The sequence below is a fragment of the Primulina tabacum genome, chromosome 9 (genome assembly GCF_025594145.1).
Source record: "Primulina tabacum isolate GXHZ01 chromosome 9, ASM2559414v2, whole genome shotgun sequence".
NCBI classification, from domain to species: Eukaryota; Viridiplantae; Streptophyta; class Magnoliopsida; order Lamiales; family Gesneriaceae; genus Primulina; species Primulina tabacum.
Genome location: NC_134558.1, coordinates 38938776 through 38964897, shown reverse-complemented (window position 1 = coordinate 38964897; position 26122 = coordinate 38938776). Strand labels below are relative to the sequence as shown.

The following is a 26122-nucleotide window of genomic DNA, read 5'->3' as shown; positions in this document are numbered from 1 at the left end:
TAACCATCATCAAGCAACGACTTCATTATTTTAAGAAGATGATACTTAACATAGATCGTATGCATTTTTAATATGATAAATTTTCATTTTACAAAACGAAATAATTTCATTTTTCGTAATGAAAGAAATTTTTAAAAAACACAACTTTATGTTCTTAAGCTCTCCACGAAAATTATTCGTTAATACTTATGAAACCCTAAATTGACCCCGAAGGCAGAGGCCAAAAAGGAATTCGACACGTGGATAATTGTGATTGGTTGATACTTTTGACTTTCTATTTTAATAGCAATACAAATCAATTTACAGTCCCTCCTCCCTCTCTCTCTCCACCCCCCCACCCCACCCCCCCTATTCACTGTTTATAATTTGAGCACATTTTTTTTTCTTAATTAATGTTTGGAGAAAATTATGATTTTACTTCTCTCGCGTGTGATCGATGTATTTGGAATCATTATAGGGGAGAAATGATGAAAGAATTGCCCAGTCATACGGTGCCTTTCTTGAATTAGAATCCGCCGGAATTACGAGTTGGGAGTGATTTGCCGACCGATCGATTGGCTTTAGATCTGTTAATTTTGTTGTGCGTTTCATGTACGAGGGTTGAGACTTGAATTTCTTTTATTTATATTTTTTTTCTGTTTTCTTGGGGTAATAGATTTTTGAATAATTTTTGCCTTTTTCGATTCTTAGATGTCTTGAAATTTGAATTTGAGTAGTGTGTTAGTCTTGGAAATCCGAATTAGATTGGCTTTAGAATATCCGAATTGATAATCGGCACATTTAAGGTTTCTGTTGGTGGAGTTTGTTAAAGTTGTTCATTACGGACGCGCCGCGGGGGTGATTTCAATTCTTTTGATTTTTTTGGTGTTAGATTTACTGTCGTGGGAATTGGTGATATTACGGTAATGTTGTATGGGAAAAATAAGAATTAGTGCAGTTCCCGCAGTCATTTTTGTTAGGGGTTGATTGAAGGAAATTATGTATTCTGTGTATCCGAGTATCTAGAGCTTTTTTTCAGGTTTGCTTAAATATCCTGACGGCTTTCCAGAAAGTTTCAAAATCATCCATTTGGCATTTGATTATCTTGGTTACGGAGTCTTTTTGAAATTGTATAGTTGGCATGGTTCTGTTATTGACACTTGGGGGAAGGGTGTACAAGTGGATGTTGTAGTCAGCAAATGATAATATCAAAATGAGAGAGAAAATTAGAAGTCGATGGATGCTCCCAATAAGAATTTCTATGATCTGATTGGGTTGTTAAAGTCCTGGATCCCTTGGCGATCCGAGCCAGCTCATGTGTCAAGGGATTTTTGGATGCCCGATCAGAGTTGCAGAGTATGCTACGAATGTGATACCCAGTTCACCTTACTCAACCGTAGGCACCATTGTCGCATCTGTGGCCGAATTTTTTGCGGAAAGTGCACTTCAAATTGGGTTCCTACGCCACCCAGTGAACCTGAGATTCCACAGGAAGAGTGGGATAAGATTAGGGTCTGCAATTACTGTTTCAGACAATGGCAGCAAGTTTTATCGGCACCTGTTGATGATGGAATCCAGGTCTCCAAAGTGGACCTCATCAGCACCTCACCATCTGCCACCAGTTTTATCAGCACCAAATCCTGTGGAACCTGTGACAGTAGTAGTGTTACCTTTGTTTCATTACCTCAGTCTTGTGCAATTAGTCCACCTCAATCAGAAACAATGGAGACTACAATAGAAAGACAAAGTGTTACAGCAACAAGCACTGATTATGCCATGGAGATAGGAGAACAAAACCTATCTCAAAACCAATTTGGATTATGCTCCAACAGGTTCTTCTTTCTGCATTTCATTTTTTACTGCTTGAACTAATCAGTTAGCTTTTTCTTTCATCAGAAAGCTTAGGTTTCTTAGATAGTTAACAGTCCTCTGCTTACTCAGTGAGCGGCTTTAGGATTCTTCCAAAGTGTGCATGATATCAGCTTCAATATGGACCGAGGCATTGCACGTGAAGTTTTATTCCAATCAAGGGTCTTTTGCTTGTTTCATGGATATTTCCCGTTGTGTTAGCTATTTTCTGTGGCATGTGATTGCTATTGGCATTCCTATGGGTTCTTAATTCGTAATTCACGTACCAATGAGTGTAAAATTCGACACTTAGCCATCACATGATAGCTAATTCAGATATACCCCATGGTGTAACTTTCTATTTTATTCCGGTGGAAGTTTATTATTTTATATGGATTTGTGCTGTGAATGTGACTCTTGATAAAATGGCCGAGTTGGTTCTTATAGCTTTTCTACTTATAATGTAATAAGGTGTTAAGTTTGTTTTCTTCATTGTATATCAAGCAGTTCAAATAGATCTTAAAGGTATCCATGTATGAATCGTTTTGGAAGAGCTCTATTTTACGCATATCCATAATAATGCAATCAGTGTCTATTTGCCAACTGAATCAGTTTCTATTTGCCGACTAGGACACAGGTGTCATCAGCATCGTGGGAGCTTTTACTCCTGAGAAGTTACAATTTATGTGCTGTCTGTTGGTATGATTACTAATTGTTCCTCGAATTGTCTGTACAGGAGTGATGGTGATGATGATGATGAATACGGAGTATATCACTTGGGTCCAAGGACTAGTTCATTTTCTCAGATTAATGGCTATTATGGTCATGTTCAATTTGAAGATATGGGCGATGGCTATGAATCCCATAAAGTCCATCCTGAAAGCATTGCTCTTGATATAGAAAGTCGGATCAGTTCTCCACTACATGATATTTTTTATTCCCAGGCCTCTGATGATGTCCAGCAGATCGTGGAAAAAGGTGTCGACGATGACATAGGTGACGATGATGAGGCACCTTCTTTATATTCTGCTGAAGATGTTGATACCAAACCTGTTGATTTTGAAAATAATGGAGTTCTGTGGCTCCCTCCTGAACCAGAAGATGAAGAAGATGAAAGGGAGGCAGTTTTGTTTGAGGATGACGATGATGGGGATGCCACTGGAGAATGGGGGTACTTGCGCAGTTCAAGCAGCTTTGGGAGTGGCGAATATCGAAGCAGGGACAAATCAAATGAGGAGCACAAGAAAGTCATTAAGAACGTTGTTGATGGCCATTTCCGTGCTTTAATAGTGCAACTCTTGCAGGTAGAGAATCTTCATACAGCAGAGGAAACTGATGGAGAAAGTTGGGTAGAAATAATCACTGTCTTGTCATGGGAGGCTGCTACATTGTTAAAGCCAGATATGAGCAAGGGTGAGCAGATGGATCCAGGGGGCTATGTGAAAGTCAAATGTTTGGCCTCTGGGCGTCGGAGTGAGAGGTGATAGCTCGAGTTTTTGCTCTGTTGTTTGTTGTACTTATTTTATGGGGCCTAATAATGTTTTTTGTGAATGTGTTGCTTCATATATAAATGTTTTGGTATGAGTTATTGGTCTTCTGAGGACAGATTTATAATCCCACAAAAAAATGAAACGGAGTTGAATTTGACATTAATTTGGGAAATAGTAATGACACAGGTGATTATATGAACGACTAACTCTTCATTAGTATTTTCTCATTTTCAATGAATTTTATTAAATCGATGTTGTTTCTTTATAACATTTAGTCATTAGAAATATTTTGGTGTCATTCTAGATAATATATGAAAACTGCTTTTGGGTTGGAACACAGTTCTCTGTCATATGTCTGCTACTTAAGTTGCCTGAGCTCTTTAGAAATTTGTAGATAGGGGAACTGGAAGTCTGAGGTGGTGTATTAGTCCTGGGCTCGGTTGTCTAGAGGAAATGTCTAAACTATGATTTTGTGAGAAATATTAACCTGGTTTATTCAGCTGTTCTCAATCTGTTTCATATGTTTTGTAGGCTGGGAAGGGAGGGGATCTACTGGGAGGGTATTGATTTCCGTTTTTATTTATTCTCTTTGTATTTGTGTTTTCAATTGAATCTTCTTCATTGGCTTTATTCCTAATTTTCATATAATTGAGTGAAATGTTGATTGATTTGATTGTTTAATATCAATATGTAGCATATTTTCCATAGAATTAATAAGAGGCTGTTACTGATGAATAATTATAAATGATAACCGACGATTCAGGGATTGTCTTCATGATTTTCGAGAACTCACTGCCATCAAACACATATGTGAATGATTTTAACTCTGTTTCATTCCTCAGTTTTAATGCAGATTCTACTTCTTTTCGATGTATTGTTCTCGTGCAGCCTTACAAACTTCATTTTTATTACTCCTTCATAGCATGGTGGTCAAAGGAGTTGTTTGCAAGAAAAATGTAGCTCATCGACGGATGACTTCAAACATTGAGAAACCTCGGGTTCTAATGCTTGGTGGAGCTCTCGAATACCAGCGTGTTTCTAATGCTCTTTCAAGCTTTGATACTTTGTTACAGCAGGTGGAGTTGATCATCATTTTTCAACGATTTTAAGCGGAGTCTGAATCTTCAGTTTATTATTCTTATTATTTTTGTTAAACACCATCTGCGCCTAAATGGGTGTTTTGGCGTACATGAGAGCTGAACTAGGCCAAGACTTCTGACAATGAAAAAAGAAAAAATTGCAAATTTCAAATATTTGGTTGAGGAATTAGATTGAAAAAGATGTCGAGATTTCTCTCCATAAAGGCCCAATTAACTAATGTATGAGTCACGATATCTCCTTCCCGAAAAATTTAGAAAATATTAACAGTTGTGAATTATAGATCTTCTAGTATTGAGATACAAAGTCTATAACTATCATTTTACACGCTTAATTTGAATAATCATAGAACCTCAAAGAGCATGTTTATTCCAGATTGGAAAGACAAAACCAACACATGTTTTGAGCCCCATTCCCGAACGTTTGCCAAATATGTTTGTACCCTAAGAAGTTCTTAAACGTCAAAAGGTTCCTGATCCTTCCATATTTGAGTCCCTTGCTGTAGTGTATTGGTGAGAAAAGGTTCCTAATCCTCCATTTAAGTATAAAAAGAGACGTGGAGACTCCCTTATATTTTGCCTCGTTTTTCTGTTATGGGCAACTCATGGAAAATTCAAACAAAATATTAATTAGATAGGTGGGATCATGGTTTCTTTATTTTAGGATTCTGAAGTATCTTTCCATTTAGAATCTTCCAAATCTATAGGATTCATAGGGATGTGATTTTTGATTCAATTGTAAGCTCTATTTTTATTGTGCAGAATTAATATGAATAAAATCACCTGAATATCTTCTTCTGACCAAGTGGTCGAAGAGATCCGAGGTTCGGTCATTAATTCGAGCCTCACTTCTAACTACGCCATAGGTCACTAAGGGTGGAAACACAAAATAAAGAAAAATGTCTTGACCTGAGGGAGGAAACACAAAATAAAGAAACATGTCTTGATCCAATTACATATTACCCCATATACAAGTCGGGACTTTTAACGAGGAAAAAATTTATTCACAAACTGTTACTAGCGAGATTTGTGGTTCTGTATGAAGTAAGCCTCCATTTCCAGGCCCATTAACAGCCCCATAACATGATCCATAACTCTGGTCAACATTTTCCTTTTCATAAGATCCAAAAGATGAAAAAGGCCATAAGTTCTTGAATGTGAGACAACTTGTCCCAATTAAGACTAACTTCCATCAATTTAGAAGTGAAGTGCAATGTGATTTTTTCAATAGACTCCAACTACTGACGCTGAGAAATCTCGAATTTCCCTTGCTATTTCGCCATGCATGAAGATATTAGACATGGTCTCCATATTATGCTGTTTTCTTCTATATGAAATTAATGCATTTTTATTTTGTTCTTGCTTATTTATTTACATTCATTTCCAGGAAATGGATCATCTTAAGATGGCAGTTGCAAAAATAGATGCACACCATCCTGACATTCTTTTGGTGGAGAAATCTGTTTCGCGACATGCACAGGAGTATCTGCTTGCAAAAGATATATCACTTGTTCTGAATATCAAAAAACCACTCTTGGAGCGCATAGCCCGCTGCACGGGTGGTCAAATAGCTCCTTCAATTGATAATCTATCTTCTCAAAAATTGGGATATTGTGATATGTTCCATGTTGAAAGGTTGTTAGAAGAGCATGGAACGGCTGGACAGGGTGGAAAGAAGCTGGTGAAGACGCTGATGTATTTTGAAGGTTGTCCAAAGCCGTTTGGTTGCACGGTATGTCTACTGCCAGGACAATACTAATGATACTGATGTTGATAAGATAATGAAAGTTCTATCTATCATCATTCTTTTGAACACCAAATTGATATCAAAGCGAGTGCAATTTAATATTTCAGTTTCTTAGACAATTTTAATATCTCGTGGAGCATATTCTCTGAACTTTTACATTTAAGATTATTGAAGTCTACCAACAAATCACCTAGTTCTCCATTTTTTAAAACTCAGCTTCTTTTTATGGAAAAATGTAAATTTTTTTCTACCTAAGGGTATACCAACTCTTTTCAGAAACCTTACTGTTCTGATGACGATTAGATGTTTATTACATCAGATATTACTTCGAGGTGCCAATGGGGACGAGTTAAAGAAAGTAAAGCATGTTATACAATATGGGATCTTTGCTGCTTATCATTTAGCTCTGGAGACATCTTTTCTTGCTGATGAAGGTGCTCTGCCAGAACTACCATCAAACTCCCCAATTACAGTTGCAATTCCAGAAAAGCCATCTAAAATTGGGAGGTCCATCTCAAATATTACTGGGTATACCATCCCTGCCAACGAACAAACTCCCGGAATTCACTCATTCAATGAACAGCAGAGATCAAATAGTCTGCCTACTTCTGATCTGGTGAATGCTGCAATCATGTCCTTTCACAAAAATGAATGTACAGATACATCTACACTTCCAGCTCCTATGAGTTTTCAGTATCCCAAATCTCTTGTCTCATTTTCTGTTAATAACTATCATCATTGTCCTTCTAATGAACCATCTGCTTCCCACTCATCAGAGGAAAGAGACCTTGTAGATTTTGTCATGGCTTCGGAGGTAAAAACTTTTGAAGCAGATGGACTGGCTGCTACCGAAGATTTTCTTAGTGTAAATGATTACTGTGATTCAACTATCAGAAGTATGAATAAGAATTTCTGCAACCTGGATGCAAACGCAAATGGTTCAAATCCATCATCTTTTCTCGCTGATAAAAAAGTTACCCCGGAACAAAATGGTTTGAAGGAAGATTTTTGGCCTTCCCCCTCGAACCATCAAAGCATCTTGGTTTCCTTATCATCGCGATGTGTGTGGAAAGGAACCGTCTGTGAGAGATCTCATTTATTTCGGATAAAATATTATGGAAGCTTTGACAAGCCATTGGGCCGTTTTCTGCGGGATCATTTGTTTGATCAGGTACTCTATCCTCTATTCCTCTACCTGGTGGGCCTTGGAAGGATGATCATCAATAAGATATGTACTTGTGTCTTTTTGCTAGAGTTGTCTTAGATTTGTATGGTACTTAGAGAATCTAATATGTTTGATAGGATTATAGATGCCGCTCATGTGAGATGCCGGCAGAATCTCATGTTCAATGTTATACTCATCTACAAGGTACTCTTACAATCTCAGTTAAGAAACTGCCAGAAATTCTTCTTCGAGGTGAAAAGGAAGGAAAGATTTGGATGTGGCATCGTTGCCTAAAGTGCCCACGAACTAATGGTTTCCCTCCTGCAACTCGAAGGATTGTGATGTCTGATGCTGCATGGGGACTGTCCTTTGGAAAGTTTTTGGAATTAAGCTTTTCAAATCACGCAGCAGCAAGCAGAGTGGCAAGCTGCGGCCATTCTTTACATAGAGACTGTCTTAGGTTTTATGGGTATGGTGTCTGCATTCTCGCTCACTTACTCTTCTCTCAATTATTATGATCATGAGTTATGAATGTAAGTTATCAGCGTTTTGGTTGTCGAGTAAACATGAAAACCTGGCCTCGGGGAATATTGAAGTCGGGTACAGTGGTCAATGAACAAGGTCTGTTCAACTGGGCCATTTTGTTACCTATTTTGGATGTTTTTTTTTTCATAAATCTCAAAGAGTGCTTGATGAATGGCTAGCATGCAATGGAAACACAATTAAACAGCATGCTGCATTTTTTGCTTTATAAAGCTACAAGAGTGCTGTATTGTCGGGCAGCACTCTGTGTGTGTGTGAAAGTTTCATGATTCTGCATTACATGCAGGTTTGGGAAAATGGTTGCTTGCTTTCGGTATGCATCCATTGATGTTCACTCAGTCTACCTGCCTCCCTCAAAGCTTGATTTTAATTATGGAAGTCAGGAGTGGATTGAAAAAGAATTGAATGAGGTGAACAACATTCATTTTTATCTTATTTTCAGTTTTATTTAACTTGTTTCTATTGCCCCGACATTTTATCTTTCTTATCTGACAGGTGGCTTGCCGCGCAGAGCTTTTGTTCTCTGAAGTGCTTAATTCTCTTCGTCTTCTGGAGGAAAGAAAATCTGGCCCTAGTCAGCCCAATAATGGCATTAAAATTCCTGAATCAAGACGCCAAATAACAGATCTAGAAGGGATGTTGCAGAAAGAGAAGGAAGAATTTGAGGTCTGATATTAATTTCAAAGTTCACTTATTTTTCTGTAATGAAGATAATCGATTGTATGCTGACAACATATTTGTTCATAATTGATGTGAATATCACTGCAACTGCAAAAATCTGTTGCAGTGGGTTATGTTGATTAATCCTACCCCTTGCTGTGCACATGGTTTTGGTAAAAGAGAGATTATGTACAGTATTTTGGGGGCCAGTTGACTACCTAATTGCAGAGTTGATAGCTATACATGTGGTCGAATAATAGTTGTCAAAAGCATGGAGCATTAAAGCGCTCAAGTGTCTTGGGCTTTGATCTCAAAGCGCAAACCGAAGTGCACGCTTTACGGGAGGTAAAGAAACGCAATAAAAAAATATTCTAAAAAATAAAAATAATTTAACTTTATTTAAAAAAATATCAAACATGAGATATCAAATAGTGAAATCATCATAATCTTCATCTTTTAAATATCAAACATTGAAATGCGAGGATAAAAGTTGAGGTGACACAAGGGCAGAAGCGATGGAGGGAAGACAATGCGATGTTGGGGTTTTCTTTCCTCTTTTTATGGTAAATAGAAGATAAATTGCAATTTAAAAGGCAATTTAACCCCTGTCAGATTTTTTTTTTCTCCGCACAGAAGCGCAAAAAAGCGCGTCTCATGGAAGTTGTGCGCATTGAAGCACACTGAAGCGCAGGCATTGCGCTTCGCGCTTAAATCGAGCTCTTATGTGCTTTTGACAACTATGGGTCGTGTTGTTGCATTTTGGAGGCCTATTCATTCTAAGAGATTATACGTGTAGTTCTGATTTGTAAAACTACAATCTAGTCCAGCATTATAAGCGCTATTGCTTTATAAACGAATATTTAACAGGAAAAACGTGTCTCATTGGTATAGATGCTATCATAGCTCAAAAGTATTATTGTGAATCATCTCTGACGATCCTTTTCTCTAAAATTTGTCATTATTCAGTTAAATTTTTTTTATTACCTTCGTGATAATTGTCATTTCTTATTGAGATTTTTATCCTATGTTGCATACCATACACCTCTTGGATTGAAATGTAACATTTTTGGTCAGTGTGTGTCATTGATATCTAGATTTCAATTCTTCCCAAGGACGAAATTCAAAATTTCAAAGTCTAGTGTTGAATCAATCTTCGGCATTGGCGTTTTTGCTAGATTTTAATGGAATAACATTATATTAGTATGAAGCAAAGCTAGTTTTTTGGAAGCCTGTAATGGCCAATTGTGAAATTATATAGAAAATAGACACCATGTTACTGGTGGAAAAATATAAGAATATTTTTAGAAAGTATATTTCTAGTTCTTCTAAACTTAATGTGGGCACGAATACATGTTCCTAATTTTGCAGGAATCCTTCCAAAAAGTAGTGAAGACGGATGCAAAAAAAGGGCTGCCTGCGATAGATATTCTTGAGCTGTATCGACTCAGACGACAAATAGTTTTCCAATCTTATATGTGGGACCGCCGTCTGATATATGCAGATAGTTTTGGTGACAATAACCAAACAGGTGATGTGGAGGTCTCATGTTCAGAACACATTCAGAAATCTTATAGTGTTGGTGAGAATCTTCATGATATCAATGTCCCTGTTAAAACTGGTGAAACATTGTGTCCTGCTCAATCTATTCCTGTTGATGCAAAATCTGACCAAAATCCTGATGAAGAGGTCAGCATTAGGCATAGAGATTCTTCTGAGGTTGTTCATCAACCAACCGATGTGTCTCTTATCCCTGAACATGGAAATCAAGATCCAACTACACTTTTTGTTGGGGTGAATACCACTACTGAATCTGATCCTCTGGAGTTAAACATTAGCGTCCATAGATCCCTCTCTGACAGGCAAGCTCTTATTTGTTTATCAGATACTCTTGAGGCAGCTTGGACTGGTGAAAACCAGCCTGGTACTGGGATCCCTAAGAACAATAACTTTTACGAATCATTAGAAGTAGATACATCATCTACGTTAGGCGTATCTGAAAATTTGGATGTAGAAGATTCGGCGGAGGATTTGAGAATGTCAAAGATATCTCGGTCGCCTTCTGTTTTGTCAACTAGAGGTTCTGATAATATAAAAGACACTGTAAGCTGGTTATCTATGCCGTTTATAAGTTTCTATCGATCTTTAAACAAAAATTTTGTTGGAACTACCCAGAAACTGGATACGCTTGGCGAATATGATCCAGTTTACATTTCATCATTTCGGGAGTCTGAACTCCAAGGCGGGCCCAAGTTGCTTCTGCCTCTGGGGATTAATGACACTGTCATTTCAGTATATGATGATGAACCCACTAGTATTGTAGCTTATGCACTTGTTTCTCCTGATTATGTTACCCAAATTTCTGATGAGCCGGAGAGATCTAAGGACATTTCTGACTCAATGTTTTCTACGTTATCCCTCGATCCTGGGCATTTTCAGTCGTTTCATTCTTTGGACGAAATGGTGCTGGACTCTTATAAAAGTCTTGGACCTGGAGATGAGAGCATCTTATCCTTGTCAAGTACTCGTAGCTCCATGCCTGTGGATCCACTGTCTTATACAAAAGCTTTGCATGCCAGAGTGTCTTTTTCGGATGATGGACCCAAGGTGAAATATGCAGTTACATGTTACTATGCGAAGCGTTTTGAAGCTCTTAGGAGTATATGTTGTCCATCCGAAATGGATTTTATTAGATCCCTTAGCCGATGTAAGAAGTGGGGAGCTCAAGGTGGCAAGAGCAATGCATTTTTCGCGAAAACCTTGGATGATCGGTTTATCGTAAAGCAAGTTACAAAGACCGAGCTGGAATCTTTCATTAAGTTTGCTCCTGGATATTTCAGTTATCTTTCAGAATCAATACGCTCAGGAAGCCCAACATGCCTAGCGAAGATCCTTGGAATTTATCAGGTACACTAGGAACCAAATAAAATAAGTTGAAAGTAATTTATTTTTCTACCTAGGTCGCTAGGACTCGAGTCCTTTAGATGCTCATCTTAGTAGGAGGGCTTGTTTTTGTTGCTCTTGATTAGATACCCCATCATAGCATATATTTGCACTTTTATTTGCATAAAAATAAGTTGACTCGTGGTTTTTCTGAAATACCTCATATATCTGTCTGGTGTTTTTATAAGGTCACGTCTAAGCATCTGAAAGGAGGGAAAGATTCCAAAATGGATGTGCTGGTCATGGAGAATCTCCTGTTTGGTAGAAATCTTACACGGCTCTATGATCTTAAAGGATCTTCTAGGTCTCGGTATAATCCTGATTCTTCTGGAAGTAACAAGGTTTTGCTGGATCAGAACTTGATTGAAGCTATGCCTACTTCCCCAATTTTTGTTGGAAACAAGGCCAAGAGATTATTGGAAAGAGCAGTCTGGAATGACACCGGTTTTCTTGCTGTAAGTTTGTCTTTTCTTATTGTAGTTTATTACATTCCAAGCATAAGCTGGAGATGTACAAGAACTGTTTGTCTTATAGTTGATTCTTGATTCTTTTAGTACTTCATTTTCTTTTGCTCCTGCATGCGTAATTGTTATTTTCATTCTTGATTTTGTAAAGCATGAGAACATACACTCAACCAGATATGGATAATAGATTTGTTAACATGCGGAACGAAAAAAATATTTTAATGCAGTCGGTAGATGTGATGGATTACTCGCTACTGGTAGGGGTCGATGAAGAGAAGCATGAGCTTGTTCTTGGGATTATAGATTTCATGAGACAGTATACATGGGACAAGCACCTGGAGACATGGGTGAAGGCATCGGGCTTCCTTGGTGGACCAAAAAATGCTTCACCAACTGTAATTTCCCCGAAAGAATACAAGAGGAGGTTCAGAAAAGCCATGACCACGTATTTTCTGATGGTTCCAGATCAATGGTAGCCCGCCACAATCATTCCCAGCAAGTCACAGACAGATCTGTGCGATGAGAATAAAGCACAGAGTGGGACATCTACTGAGTAAGGGCCATTTCCTTGTACATCTTAACCCCAAATGTGAGAGTTTAGTCCTGAATCGGTTTCTCCATTTTCATATATTCTTTTGTGAATCCCCATCAAACCCCCCCCCCCCCCCCCCCCCCACCCCCCAACAAAAAAAAAAAGAGGATATTTTGTATACATTTTTTGTGTGGTTCTCTCTTCCCCTTGATTTTTTATGCTTGGGAAATGGAAGTTAAGTTGTATATGAAATTATCATTTGTGGCCAGGTTTGCTATTTTTGTAAGATTCGGTTCCTTTGAATAGAACCATTTGCACTTTTATGTATTTTCATAATTTGATTATTATTATCAGTTTGATGGTGGGAGGCAGGGGCTATTCTTTCTGTATTCAAACACATTTGATTCTTATTGTATCGGCCGTTTGATCACGGAGGCATTTGGATAATCTCCCTGGTGAATCAAAGAAGTAGGCTTTAAATCATTCTTGAAAATAATATTTATTTCGGTTTAATATCGATTGTACAGATAACAATAACTAATTTGAAATAAAATATAATAACGATGTTAACTGGTATCTTACCTAAGTGGAACGTTATTTTTTCTTTATTTCTAAAGAAATAATGTACCTTTGTCATTGACTCAACAATAACTACATGACATTTGCTTCAAGATTGTAATATCTAAAACATACAAAAATATATAGCTCAGTTCTTATATTTACTTATATATATCTATTTATTTTTTAATCAATAAATAAGTTATGGAAAACTTATATAACATTTCTTAAATCATTGATTGGTCTCGAACTCTTTTTCTAATCGATCTCGAACCTCCAAACTCGTTTGATATTGGAGAAATGGCGAAAATAACGAAAAGGAAAATAAAAACAATGTCTTGGAATTTGAATTATAACGCTGAGCTTGATTTCTTCATCTTCGTTTTTATCTCATGTTTCCTTTTATTTCTGAAGTGGAGGCCTTCTTAAAGGCAAGAAATCATCGATGGCTGTTCTTATGTTCATTTTCTGCACTTTTTGTTTGTTTTGAAGCTGTTGAACAATTACCTTAGGCTGAAGAAGTTATACAGATTCCGTTGACTTTTCATATGCGATGATCGAAGCTGTTAAATAAATTGTTGTGTTCGCATGTCCAAGCTAGGAATTACAAAATGTGACCTCACAAAAAATTTGTTACAATATATTTGATGTTCTGACAAAAGTCATGAACTCTAATCTATAATCCTAGCCAGGGTATAGAGTGTAACAAAATAAAATGAAAGAATTATCCAGCAGGCACTCTTGATCAGTTTACTGCTGCATTTTTCGGTCTTCCTATATATGGAGGCTTACTTGTTCTGTGTTGGATTCGATCTGCTAGGAGGTATGTCTCGGAAGCTCGACTTAACCTTCTTGTATGGATTCTTCTGTTTTACATTCAAATCTCTGAGAGCTTGTGAAGATGGATCCAAACCTGCGGAAGAGGGTTTTTGTGTTTTCGGCAATGGGATTCGAGTTGCTTGCGCTTTATGCTGATGGAAATGCAGAACAAGCACTGATGCCAGAATATAAGTGGCCAACATGAACAGTCTGAGGTAGGGCTTCATGGTAATGTTGTGAAAAATGACACTTGAATTTTTCGGTATTGGTTTTTAATGTGATCAGGCTTCCGTGACGATATATTATATATATATATATAAAATACTTTTGTATTTGTTTTCACAAAGTTGTTGGAATCCTATGCAAGTGAGATCATGCATGTGCTGCTTCTTTGACTATCGTGTGTTACGATTCTTGACTTACGGGTTGGTTGATTTTAAAATTTCTAGTGCGATCACGTGGTTTGACACGTGATTATATCTTAATCTTATGAGAACGAGGTAAGATATATATATATATATCTGTATATATTATATGTATAGGTGTTAAGGTGTACGATTTGATCTCTTTCTTCTTCTTTATTTTGCATTTAAGGGATTCCCGACCATCAGAATGGCAGAAGTTGATATTTTTATATTACAACATTACGCTGCATGTTTATGTTTTATAAACTTGAAAGCATAGTTTTCTTTTTGTCTCAATCTGTTGGAAGTACGTATAAAAAAGTAGTGACAAACAGTGGATCTTTGCATCTGGTTTGTGTTTTTCGATAATGACTTGTTTCTGGTTCAGTCAAGATTTTCCTATGCTGAATTCATTCATTTAAATTTTTTGTACAATAAATTAAACTAATAATAACAACAGTTTCATCTATTCTAAATTTTTCAAATTTTGATTTTTAAGACATAGCTAGATTTCTTGCCGTAAAGCTCTGCCACAATGCACAGAACACAGGAGCTTGGAAAGGGACTCTGGCCAATTACTACTTTTACTCCACAGCCCCTTTGATTTTTAGACGAATACTTTTTGTAAGAATGAAAGTAAAGTTTTGCATGTAAACACCAAGAATTTATTTGGAATAGCATGTGGTTGGTAACATAGCTTTATGCATTTGATTCTTGGATTGATTTGAAAAGTCATAATTCTCTAATTAATTAATTGTGCTTAAGATCAGTTGTGAATCTTTACTATATTTAATTGATGTCACGGAGTCCAAAGTTCTTGTGAGACGATTTCACTAATTTTTATACGTGAGACGGGTCAACCCTACCGATATCCACAATAAAAAATTAATACTCTTGGCATAAAAAGTAATATTTTTTCATGGATTATCCATATAAGAGATCCGTCTAACAAAATACGACTCGTGAAAACATGTCACACAATTTTTGCCTTTTTGAATTGGTATGAATATTCATTTAACTAAGAATTGTGTGCATGTAAATTGCAATGCAAACCATTCCATGAAAACCCAGATTTAAGTCATGCAGAAAATCATCCCATAAATCACGCATACCTATAAATAAAAACACAATATTCGTCAATTTCATATCATATACATAACAAACACGATTTTGCCCATTCAACAACTTTTATTTCATTAAGAAAATTTTCCAATCAAACAATACAGTATCACGAGTTTTAAAAAATTAAACATGCAATGTTTCTTTATCGTATGCACGAGTTTATTCAAAAAAAAAATCCGACTTTACAAAAAACCTTGGAGAAAATAAACACAAAAATTAATGTGAGACTTATCTCTGATCGATCAAACTCATGAAAAATTATTATATTTATGTAAAAAAAATATTAATTTTCACAACAAAAAATAGACCACATTAAGTAGTCTCATGTATATAAATATGTCAAATTATCTTACAATATACATGCTCAAACATTAAAGGTTAGAGTAGGTCTCTTGTGAGACGATCTCACGAATCTTTATTTGTGAGATGAGTTAACTTTACCGATATTTACAATAAAAAGTTATACTCTTAGCACAAAAAAAATAATATTTTTTCATGGATGAACCAAATAAGATATTCGTCTCACAAGATACAATCTGTGAGACCGTTTTGTTATAATTAGTTTGCAAAGCATTATAGTTCGATTCCATCTTTACCCCTTTGTCGAATCCCACTCATCCACAGTACAAGGGTTGAAAAAGTATTTTAACTTCTCGCAAAAACAATAAACTACGTGACGGGATAAATAAATTGTCAGACATCTCCGGGAAAGAGGAAATTTATGCTTCAACAAATCCAACACCAACTTCAGAATTCCCACCGTTGATAGTGTAGAATATCACATCGTGTAGATCAGATATCTCTACGAATTCAGGTTCTGTTACATTTTATGTAGATGTATGTTTTTCTCTGCTGTTGATATAATTTTTCTTTTGGGTAATAAATTCTTAGTCCTACTAGGTTTTGATCTGGGTTTTATCAAATTGGGATAATTTGATGATTTGACAATCGCCTTGTTCGGTTTGTGTGCGTGTGCGCTTTGATTGATATATTGCCCTGTTCTTGCTGTATCGTCTACAGCTTTATATTATTGATCCCATAGAATTAATGGACGAAAAGTTGAGGCCATCTTTCCATGGCAGAAATTTTCTGTGTTGTCATTGTGGGAATTGCTCTGCTTTGAGGTAATTTGTGGGTGGGTTAGAGATACAATACTGAAAATTGTTGTGTTGAAAAATTAAGAAGATTGTGGCTCTGCTGGCACTAAATCACCAACTGCTGTCTATTAATTTCATTTGTTATTGTAACTATTCCTATTAGGTTGAAAACACATGTTGATTTCTTTGTCATAATCTGTAGTCTTGTTATCAAGAGACCTTTAATTAGCGGTGGGAACATTAATACTTATGGGTAAGGAGATATTATCAGATTGTGTAAAATTATTTCCGCGAGCATTTCTGAGAGCTATTTTTCGAAAACTGCATAAACTGAATGAGTTAACGAATAGTGAAAAACTTCAGTAGATGAGACTGAAATTTTTTTCTGAGATAATGTTGTAGACGAATTACTGCTTTGACCCTTAACATCACATTCTTCAATGTTGGTCTTGTTTCTATTGTTTTAATATTGGTGACACTGAAACTTATGTTTAATGTTTTCTTTGCGTGATTCCGGTGGTAAATTTGTGATATTTTTATGGCACTTGGTGGAAAACCTTAAACATCTAATACCTTTCTGCCTAAAATGTAAAGGCAACTTTTCTCATTGCACAAGGAAATTCATATTATAACAGTGAATACAGTTGAAAATTTCTGAAACCTGTGATGATTGGTTGTGCAGGCTGGGATGGCTGAAAAAGCATGCGTAAAGCGCCTTCAGAAGGAATACAGAGCACTTTGTAAAGTAAGTACCATTTTTGCCTGGAAACGCTTTCATGCGTTCTCATTGTGAATCATATACCTTCATTATTTTATTCTGGATGCATAAAAAAGTACTTGCTGAAGGACACAATGAGTTATGCTGCTTGGATGTCAGATAATTCATCACTTGAAATTTGACGAGTATAGCACTGTAGGAATGAGCAAGTATAATGGAAAATGTTTTGCAGAAGTATGCCATAATATTGTTAAGATAACTTTGGCCATGGCCGGAGATATTATGTGAAGTAAGATAAGTTGGATGATACTTCATTTAAGGCCCTTTTAAAATGCCAAAAATTTTAAGAATTTTTAATTTTAGGTATTGATGCCACTTTAAATCTGTAAATTTTAGACAATGGAGAATTATGTACCATCAAGCATGTAGAATGAGGACAAGAAGGCCCTGATTTCCATTTATATTTGAAGAAACCATCATCAATGGTTAAAAAGATAATTTGATCACCAGACTTTCTTATCGAGTCTTGTTGTGGTGACGAATCAGCCATTTTTTGAGGACCGAGGATGTTTGTTACAACCAATAAAAATGGTTTTGTTTATCACTTACTCTAGCACAACTTGTTTTTATAAAATGAATTTTCTTGTTATTAAGTTATGTATATCTTCATCTCTGCTTTGCTGATTATTTTGTTATGCATTCCTAGGAACCTGTTTCCAATGTCGTGGCACGCCCTCTTCCCAATGACATCCTTGAGTGGCGTAAGTTGCTTGGATTTTGTTGTATGCCTCTGTATGAATGCACCTTGCATCTTTTCCTCAGCTCAATCATATTCTTTCAATTCTGTTAGATGTCCCCCACATCGGTTGGATAAATTTCTGAGAGTTGCATATTTGGATTTGAACGATCCTCTTAATTTAGCTAACTTTTGGAGTTGAGTTAGATCTAAGTCTCAATTTTAACACGGTGTCAAAGTTCAGACCTACCATTATGTGTTGGACGGTCCGACCACCCGTTCTGCCCATACTCGGGCCACTTGTAAACATCATGCTCCAGATTTCATTCTAGAGCGTGAAAGATGTTAGTTAAGATGTCCCATATCGGTTGGATAGAGTTCCTGAGAGTTGCATATATAGACTTGGACAATCATCCCCTTTGAGACAGCTTTGGGTCAAGTTTCAATCTTAACATGGTATCAGAGGCAAAGTTCCACCATTATGTGTTGCACTGTCCATAGTTTTTGGGGTTGAGTTTGGTTCAAGTTTCAATCTTAACAAATTCAGCTTCTTGTGATCACTCGCTAAACTTACAAATCATAGTAAGGATTTTTTATGCAGGTTGAGACGTGCCTTGTGATATTCTTTGTTTTTTTTATTGTTATTTTTTGTATTCCTTTCTAGGTACAGTGTTCCACTTTGCCCATGGTCGACTATGATGTGGGTTGAATGGGTGTTCCTTGTCTATTATTTGACACATTCTCCTGTATAAGAATATTTTACACATTCTCCTGAATAAAATCCTACATTCTTTACATTTTGATGTGTTTTATATACAAGGTATCTCTGAGTAACTTTAAGAAGTATATGTGATAAATTGAGTACCTTACTCTGCGACATATTTAGGGATGAAAGGATAGAAGAAATAAGCTTTAAAAACTCAGCACATGTCCTACAGTTTCTGATTAACTTGAAAATTCATCTTTGTTGAGATATGAATTTTAGTGAGCATCATTTTCTGTAATGCTGTCCTCATCTGCTGACATATCTTTTGTTGGCTATTTTTGTGGTCAGATTATTTGTTGGAGGGGAGTGATGGAACGCCATTTGCAGGTTTTGGTTCTCATGGTTTCGTTGTGTGTATATAGCTTAAATAGAGACTTTACATTAGTATTTGGACTATTATTTGCATGCCCATTTATGCTAAAGTGCTTATATATGGAGCACTCATGATGCTATTTCCTTTTCATTTTTATATTTTCGATCGATGTAGGTGGTTATTATTATGGAAAGATAAAGTTTCCACCAGAATATCCGTTTAAACCTCCAGGAATCAGGTGACTTTTGATGGTCAAACATACCACAATGCTCTAAGTGTGATGGTGCCATGATCTGCTTAAATTTTATAGTGTTTTTTTTTAATGTATATTGTTGTTTATGTCTTATGTAGTATGACTACTCCGAATGGACGCTTTATGACTCAAAAGAAGATATGCCTGTCTATGAGCGATTGTAAGTTAATTATGGTAAATCATGTCAATGCTTTCTACATCTTGTTTCACTTACGCTGTCATTTTCCAGTCCATCCAGAGAGTTGGAACCCTATGTGGTCTGTCTCAAGGTATTTCTGCAAGGAAGATGGTTGTATATATTTCCTGCATCAGTCTTAAGTTTCTTGTGCTGATTTTTCTTATTCCCATGCAGCATATTGACAGGGCTTCTTTCTTTCATGGTGAGTTAGCTTTCTAATTGTTGAGAGTGACAAGATATTATAGTTCTAAGTTTAAGCTGAAATTAGACGTGACTTACCTGAACGGCTCAACGTCCTGGTTTATTTGTTCTCAGATGGACACTAGTCCCACTACTGGCAGTGTCACAACTACTGCAGAAGAGAAACAAAGGCTTGCGAAGTCTTCTTTGGCATTCAACTGTAAAAAGTGAGTTTTACAAACTTGACGCTCATCTTCTGCTCAACAAGATGATTGAAAAATATATTTGATTTTCTTTTTATCTCAACGAGTCTAAAGTTTGCCTCGACATACGTTTTTAAGAACTAACAAAAAGTTATGTATTATCTTTGAAAGATTTGCAGCTACTTAACATTGTTTATTTATGTTTTAGCATTGCATTTATGAGGTGGGTTTTTCACTATTTCTTTTTCTTTTTTCCCAATCTTTCTTTTGTTGAAACAGCCCAACATTCAGGAAACTTTTTCCAGAACATGTGGAAAAATACGAACGGCAGCTAGCAGCACAGCAATCGGCAGAACAGTCAGCACCTGCATCCATTCAAGAAGAAAATTTTGAACCCTCGCTGAAGAAACGTGGGACCGGAGAAGAGCAGAAAAATATAGAAGTCCCGAAAGAAGTGAATAACCTGAGGCAAAGATCTTTCCCTTCCTGGTGGTTGTTGTTGCTAGTTTTCATTTTTGGCGGTGTCATGGCTCTGCCTCTGCTACAACTTTAGTAACATACAGACCCTTCAAGGGAAGAATTGTAAGTGCTTAATTGTGAGCCAGTAAACATCTGAATCGTGACCGATCCATTGTCTTATGGGCCTAAACTCTCGGAGATTTTGTATAGATGTATTAATGAAGGGACTGTTAAGATTTTTGGTCCAAATATGCTGGTGTGGTGTGTTCACCATTTTTTTTTCGGTTGTGCTCTACTACATATTTTATGTTTTAACTTTTGATGTTTTATTATATTTTTTAGTGTGGATTCAGTCCCGGTGCGTTGGCTTTTAAGAATAATTGAGGTTGGATCTTCAAAATTTAGCACGTGAGTTGTATTCAATGCGGCATATGATGGCTTAAAGTGGACATCAGGTTCAGAAAACATACGACGAGTTGGTATAATTATCTCTCTTTTATAATGTAGTCAAATTTAGTTCTTGGATCATTAATATATATGTCAATTTCTATAAAAATGGAAGGAGATTTAATGACATCGGAATAGAGTTCGAAAAGAAAAAGTAGATGCGAAATCAGTCATTTTGAATCATCGATAGAGCCCTTAATCAGGGCATCAATTAACTTTATTTTAATCATATTGCATGAAACCCTCGGATTGTGAGTCTCGCACTCGCTCTTGTTTTGTGCTCTCCTGTGAATACTTGAGAAAGACAGACAAAGCTCATTTTAAGCCCACCGCATTGTGCGACGTAGAAAACTAAATCCCCCACTTCCTATTTAAAATATGCTTGCTTAATAATGATTGCAGCCGTCTTTCAATTCTATCAACCTATGATAAATCAAATTTGAATCCATGCTTCCCACTATGAATTTGTATATTCCAAGGTTCACAAAATGATTTCATTTTCCGTAAAAATGACGATTTGAAATTGGGTGTGGTTACATTTTGAGGCATTAGCCTTAGGGGAGTTTGTATCTGTTCCTAATTAATTGACAATCATAGACAAACTGTCTTAATATGGATGATGGACTTGTTAAATGGATAGAAACCCATAAAACCAAGGTTCCTTCTCCACTTTCTTTCTCCCTCCCTCAAACCCTTTCGCTTATCAACCATGAAAGAGAATGAAGAAATAGAGAGTGAGCGGAAGGCTCAAGTCGTAGTATTGTAAAACTGAATAAAGAATACAAAGAGAATATGTTTATATACCTAGGGTAAACACAAAAAGAATAAATGACTAATCTACCATTGAGAGCTAACTATAATATATTATATTCTAACATCCCCCCTCAAACTCACGATGCTACAGCTAAAAGCATGGAGAGTTTGTCAGACAAAAAACGGAAGCGCGAAGCGGAATGTGCCTTGGTAAACATATCAGCTATCTGCAGAGAAGAAGGAACGAAAGGTAACGTGATGGTGCCAAGCTGGAGATGATGACGAGTGACGTGACAATCGATCTCAATGTGCTTTGTCCTCTCATGAAAAACTGAATTGCGTGCAATCTGAATTGCACTCTGATTATCACAATATAACGGAGTAGGGTGACAAAGAAGAATACCGAAATCCGCAAGCAACCAATGTAACCAAACAATCTTGCAAGTAGTTGAAGCCATAGCACAATACTCGGCTTCGGTAGAAGATCTAGAGATAACAGCTTGTTTCTTACTTTTCCAAGAGATAAGAGAATCTCCAAGAAAAATACAGAAGCCAGTGGACTTACGATCCGTGAGATCGCCAGCCCAATCAGCATCAGAGTATGCACGCAGCTCTAAGGAGGAAGTAGAGGGAAACAAAAGACTCTGAAACTGAGTTCCCCGAAGATACCTGAGAATCCGAAGAACAGCAGCCCAATGAACTGTAGTTGGTGCAGTGACAAACTGACTTACTACATGAACAGCATGCGCAATATCTGGACGAGTCACAGTGAGATAAACCAAGCTGCCAACAATAGTACGGTATAAGGTAGGATCTGGCAAAGGAGGTCCATCTGACAGAGAGTACCGAGCATTGGTCTCAAGAGGAGTATCAACTATTCTGTTATCAGTTAGACGTGCACGCTCAAACAGATCTGCTATGTACTTTGACTGAGATAAAAGATAACCTTTTGGAGAATAGGCAACCTCAATTCCTAGAAAGTAACGTAGCAAACCTAAATCCTTCATAGCAAAGCAGCGAGCTAACTCAGATTTCAAAGCCTCAATACCATCAATATCATCACCGGTGATTATCATGTCATCAACATATAAAGACAGAAGTATACGACCTGCAGGAGTACACTTGACAAATAATGCGGAATCATGATGACTAGGAATAAACCCAAGCGAAGTAATCACTATAGAAAATTTCTCAAACCAAGCACTAGGAGCTTGTTTGAGACCATAAAGAGCCTTACGAAGTCTACAAACTTCACCAGGTTGGTGAGCAACACCAGGAGGAGGAGCCATAAAAACTTCTTCATGAAGATCACCATTCAAGAAAGCATTCTTGACATCCATCTGAGAGATTTTCCATCGACGAACAGAAGCAACATCAATTAGAGTACGAACTGTCGTCATTTTAGCAACGGGGGCAAATGTTTCCTCATAATCCATACCATGCTTCTGAGAGTAACCTTTAGCAACAAGACGAGCTTTGTAGCGTTCAATAGATCCATCAGATTTGGTCTTGATCTTGTAGACCCAACGAGAGCCAATGGTGTGCTTTCCGGGTGGCAACATAACCAAATCCCATGTATGAGTATGATGAAGAGCAGTCAGTTCCTCAGCCATAGCATTCTGCCAAAGTGGATTACCAACAGCTTCGCTATAGGATAAAGGCTCAGAGAGACGATGAACAGAGGAAACAAATGAAGCGAAAGAGCTAGAATAACACGAATAAGCAAAATCAGGTAGTCGAGTAGACTTACGAACCCGAGTGGACTGACGGAGTGAAGGATTATCCGCGATGCCAGGAGATGATTGGGTTGTTGTAGGGGGATTTGGAGAAGCAGGAGTCTCTAGTGTGGTCGTGGGCAAAGTCTCGTCGGTGTCGGAGGTGAAAGGGTCAATACGAATAAGATCTGCGTGTGTCATATTATGCGAACTAACAGGTATAGAAAAGAATGGAACATGTTCAAGAAACACAACATCACGAGAGACATAAAGTTTTTGACTAATTGGATCAAAGCAACGATACCCTTTTTGACCAATACCATAACCCAGGAAAACACACAGAGCAGAGCGTGGAGACAACTTATTGCGCTCGATCTGCGGTCAGAGAACAAAACAGGCACAACCAAAAACACGCAATGAAGAATAATCAGGAGCATGACCATACATTTTTTCAAAGGGTGACAAACCTGTGTTGTGTGAAGTTGGGATTCTATTGATCACGTGAACAGCAGTAAGAATTGCTTCACCCCAAAATGCACTAGGAACATTAGAAGACAGTAAGAAAGAGCGAGCTGTTTCAACAATATGTCTATGTTTTCTTTCGGCAACACCATTTTGTTCAGGGGTTTCTCTACACGAGGTTTGACGTATGGTACCATCAGAAGCAAGCAAACGCGAAAAATCATTAGAAGTGTATTCACCCCCCAAATCACAACGAAAACACTTGATGACAGCTGAATGTTGATTTTTCACAAGAGCTTTAAAATCATTGAAAATAGCAAGATAATCAGATCTATGTTTCATCAGATAAATCCAACAATAACGAGTGCAATCATCAATAAAAGAAACATAATATCTCGACCCCCCTTTCATGGGAACAGGAGATGGTCCCCACACATCTGAATGAACAAGATCAAAAGGAGTAGGAGAAAAAGATAGACTTTTATAAAAAGGTAATGCCGAAAATTTTGCCAGTTTACAACCACTACAATCAGAAATATCATGACTTTTCAAAGTTCCTAGTGCTCCTGTAGACGCTAAAAAATTCAAACGAGACGCAGAAACGTGTCCTAGACGATTATGCCATAAATAAAAAACAGAAGACGACTGACTCAAACGAAAAGAAGAGAGATCCACACTAGATGCTGCAACATCTGGTACTCTGAGATAATCCAAAACATAAAGTCCCCCCTGTCTACGGCCTGTCCCAATCAGCCTCTGGGATCGCGGGTCCTGCACATAACAATTTGAAGAAGAGAAGTAGACTAAGTATCCAGACTCACATAATTGACTGACCGAAACAAGATTAAGTGTAAGATTGGGAATATAGTATACATCGGGAAGAGATAAACAACACGTAACAAGAGAACCAACGCCTACTAATGGCATATGTGTACCATCAGCAGTCACAGTTTCAATGGAAGAATTGTGAGACAAATAAGCAAAAGATGACAAATCAGGAGACATATGATGAGATGCTCCTGAATCCAAGACCCAGATGGACGAAGATATACCTGAAGTGCCAGAGGATGACAAACCTATATGTGAAGAAGCTGACATAGCATGAGGCTGTGAAGCGAGGAACTGTTGAAACTGCTCAAACAAATACGGATCCAAAGACGGTGCAGCAACTGCATTGTTAGACTGAGGTGGTCGATATGTCCACTGGTTTGATGGATTACCAGGTTTCCATGGAGTGTTCTGAGATTGCTGCTGCTGCTGCTGTGGTTTCCATGGAGTGTTCTGAGATGGCTGATGTTGCTGCTATGGTTTCCACGGAGTGTTGTGTGGTCGTTGTTGTTGCTGTTGCGGCTGCACTTTTCCTTTACTCAACAATAGTGGGCATTGAGCTTTCCAGTGCCCCTTCTCTTTACAAAAAGCACACTCATCTTGAGAAACCTTCGTATTTGACCTGTTTTGGTGATTAGCTTGAGGTCGTTGAGGAGCTGCAAAGACAGATGGTGTAATCGGGATTGTCCCTTTGTCAACGTGAGACTTAAGACGAATCTCTTCAGCTAACAATTCACTTACAACCGAGTCAACAGAAGGAAGAGGGTTACGATGAAGAATCGTCCCACGCAGACCCTCAAAATCATTCCGAAGTGCCATCAAAAACTGTACCAAGCGCTGTTCTTCTCTCCGAGCAATATAAGGTGAGAATGCTCGCAATTCTGCAGATTCTGTTAATGCCAATTGATCCCAGAGTGACGACATGGCAGAATAAAATTCTTGGATGCTCATATCTTTCTGCTGAAGGGCACGGATATCTGTCTCCAATTGATATTGTTTGGCAAAATTAGACTGTGTATACAAGCGTGCCAGATGATCCCAAACCTCCTTAGCAGTCTCGTATTTTGCCAATTGAGTACCTATTGAGTGCGCAACAGAATTATTAATCCACGTAATAATCTTCGAATTATCTGCCTCCCAAACATCCAATGACACAGCATAATCAGGGTTCGTCTGGTCTGTAGGCTTGTCTCGTACACCTGTGACATAGCCCCACATCGATTTCCCCCGCAAGATCACCGCGGAGTTCGATCCGCGAAAGCTGTGGATGAGATTAACAGTTCTTCTCTACGATTGACAGATCCATGAGATGGAGGCTCTGATACCATGAAGAAATAGAGAGTGAGCGGAAGGCTCAAGTCGTAGTATTGTAAAACTGAATAAAGAATACAAAGAGAATATGTTTATATACCTAGGGTAAACACAAAAAGAATAAATGACTAATCTACCCTTGAGAGCTAACTATAATATATTATATTCTAACAGAGAACCTATGAAAAATGTGTATACGGCATAAAAAAAGGAAAAGAAAAATAAGAATCACATCAATTTCTAATATTATACAACTCGTAAATCTCGATCCGCTAGTATTTTACTAAATTAAAGTCTTAAAGTTGAGTTTCGTGTACCAAACCCAATTATTATAT

The 26122-nt window shown here is 37.3% G+C and overlaps 3 protein-coding genes across 6 annotated transcripts; 2 read left to right on the top strand and 1 right to left on the bottom strand.

Annotated features, from left to right (window-relative positions):
* The first annotated feature begins 333 nt into the window (after positions 1-333).
* LOC142556020 (1-phosphatidylinositol-3-phosphate 5-kinase FAB1B-like) lies at positions 334-12822 on the top strand. 2 transcript variants are annotated; one of them, XM_075667221.1, is made up of 11 exons: positions 334-1811; positions 2567-3307; positions 4240-4393; positions 5802-6146; positions 6481-7332; positions 7464-7795; positions 8156-8279; positions 8365-8535; positions 9898-11433; positions 11658-11924; positions 12161-12822. In XM_075667221.1, exons 1-11 carry the CDS (start codon positions 1216-1218, stop codon positions 12407-12409), a joined length of 5367 nt encoding a protein of 1788 aa, XP_075523336.1. In that variant the 5' UTR covers positions 334-1215; the 3' UTR covers positions 12410-12822. The 2 variants fall into 2 exon arrangements, with proteins under 2 accessions (XP_075523336.1, XP_075523335.1); XM_075667220.1 differs by having other exon boundaries at positions 2564-3307.
* A 3210-nt stretch (positions 12823-16032) lies between these two features.
* On the top strand, positions 16033-20629 carry LOC142556019 (ubiquitin-conjugating enzyme E2 34-like). 3 transcript variants are annotated; one of them, XM_075667219.1, is made up of 10 exons: positions 16033-16182; positions 17148-17210; positions 17890-17944; positions 18974-19012; positions 19173-19236; positions 19350-19411; positions 19481-19520; positions 19604-19631; positions 19745-19836; positions 20092-20629. In XM_075667219.1, the coding sequence occupies exons 2-10, from the start codon at positions 17154-17156 to the stop codon at positions 20363-20365; spliced, it is 711 nt and encodes a 236-aa protein (XP_075523334.1). In that variant the 5' UTR covers positions 16033-16182; positions 17148-17153; the 3' UTR covers positions 20366-20629. The 3 variants fall into 3 exon arrangements, with proteins under 3 accessions (XP_075523334.1, XP_075523332.1, XP_075523333.1); XM_075667217.1 differs by having other exon boundaries at positions 19350-19520; XM_075667218.1 differs by having other exon boundaries at positions 16058-16205; positions 19350-19520.
* A 2644-nt stretch (positions 20630-23273) lies between these two features.
* On the bottom strand, positions 23274-25701 carry LOC142556730 (uncharacterized). The gene is made up of 2 exons (XM_075668211.1): positions 25099-25701; positions 23274-23374 (listed from the first exon to the last, which is right to left on the bottom strand). Exons 1-2 carry the CDS (start codon positions 25692-25694, stop codon positions 23359-23361), a joined length of 612 nt encoding a protein of 203 aa, XP_075524326.1. The 5' UTR covers positions 25695-25701; the 3' UTR covers positions 23274-23358.
* Positions 25702-26122: the final 421 nt, after the last annotated feature.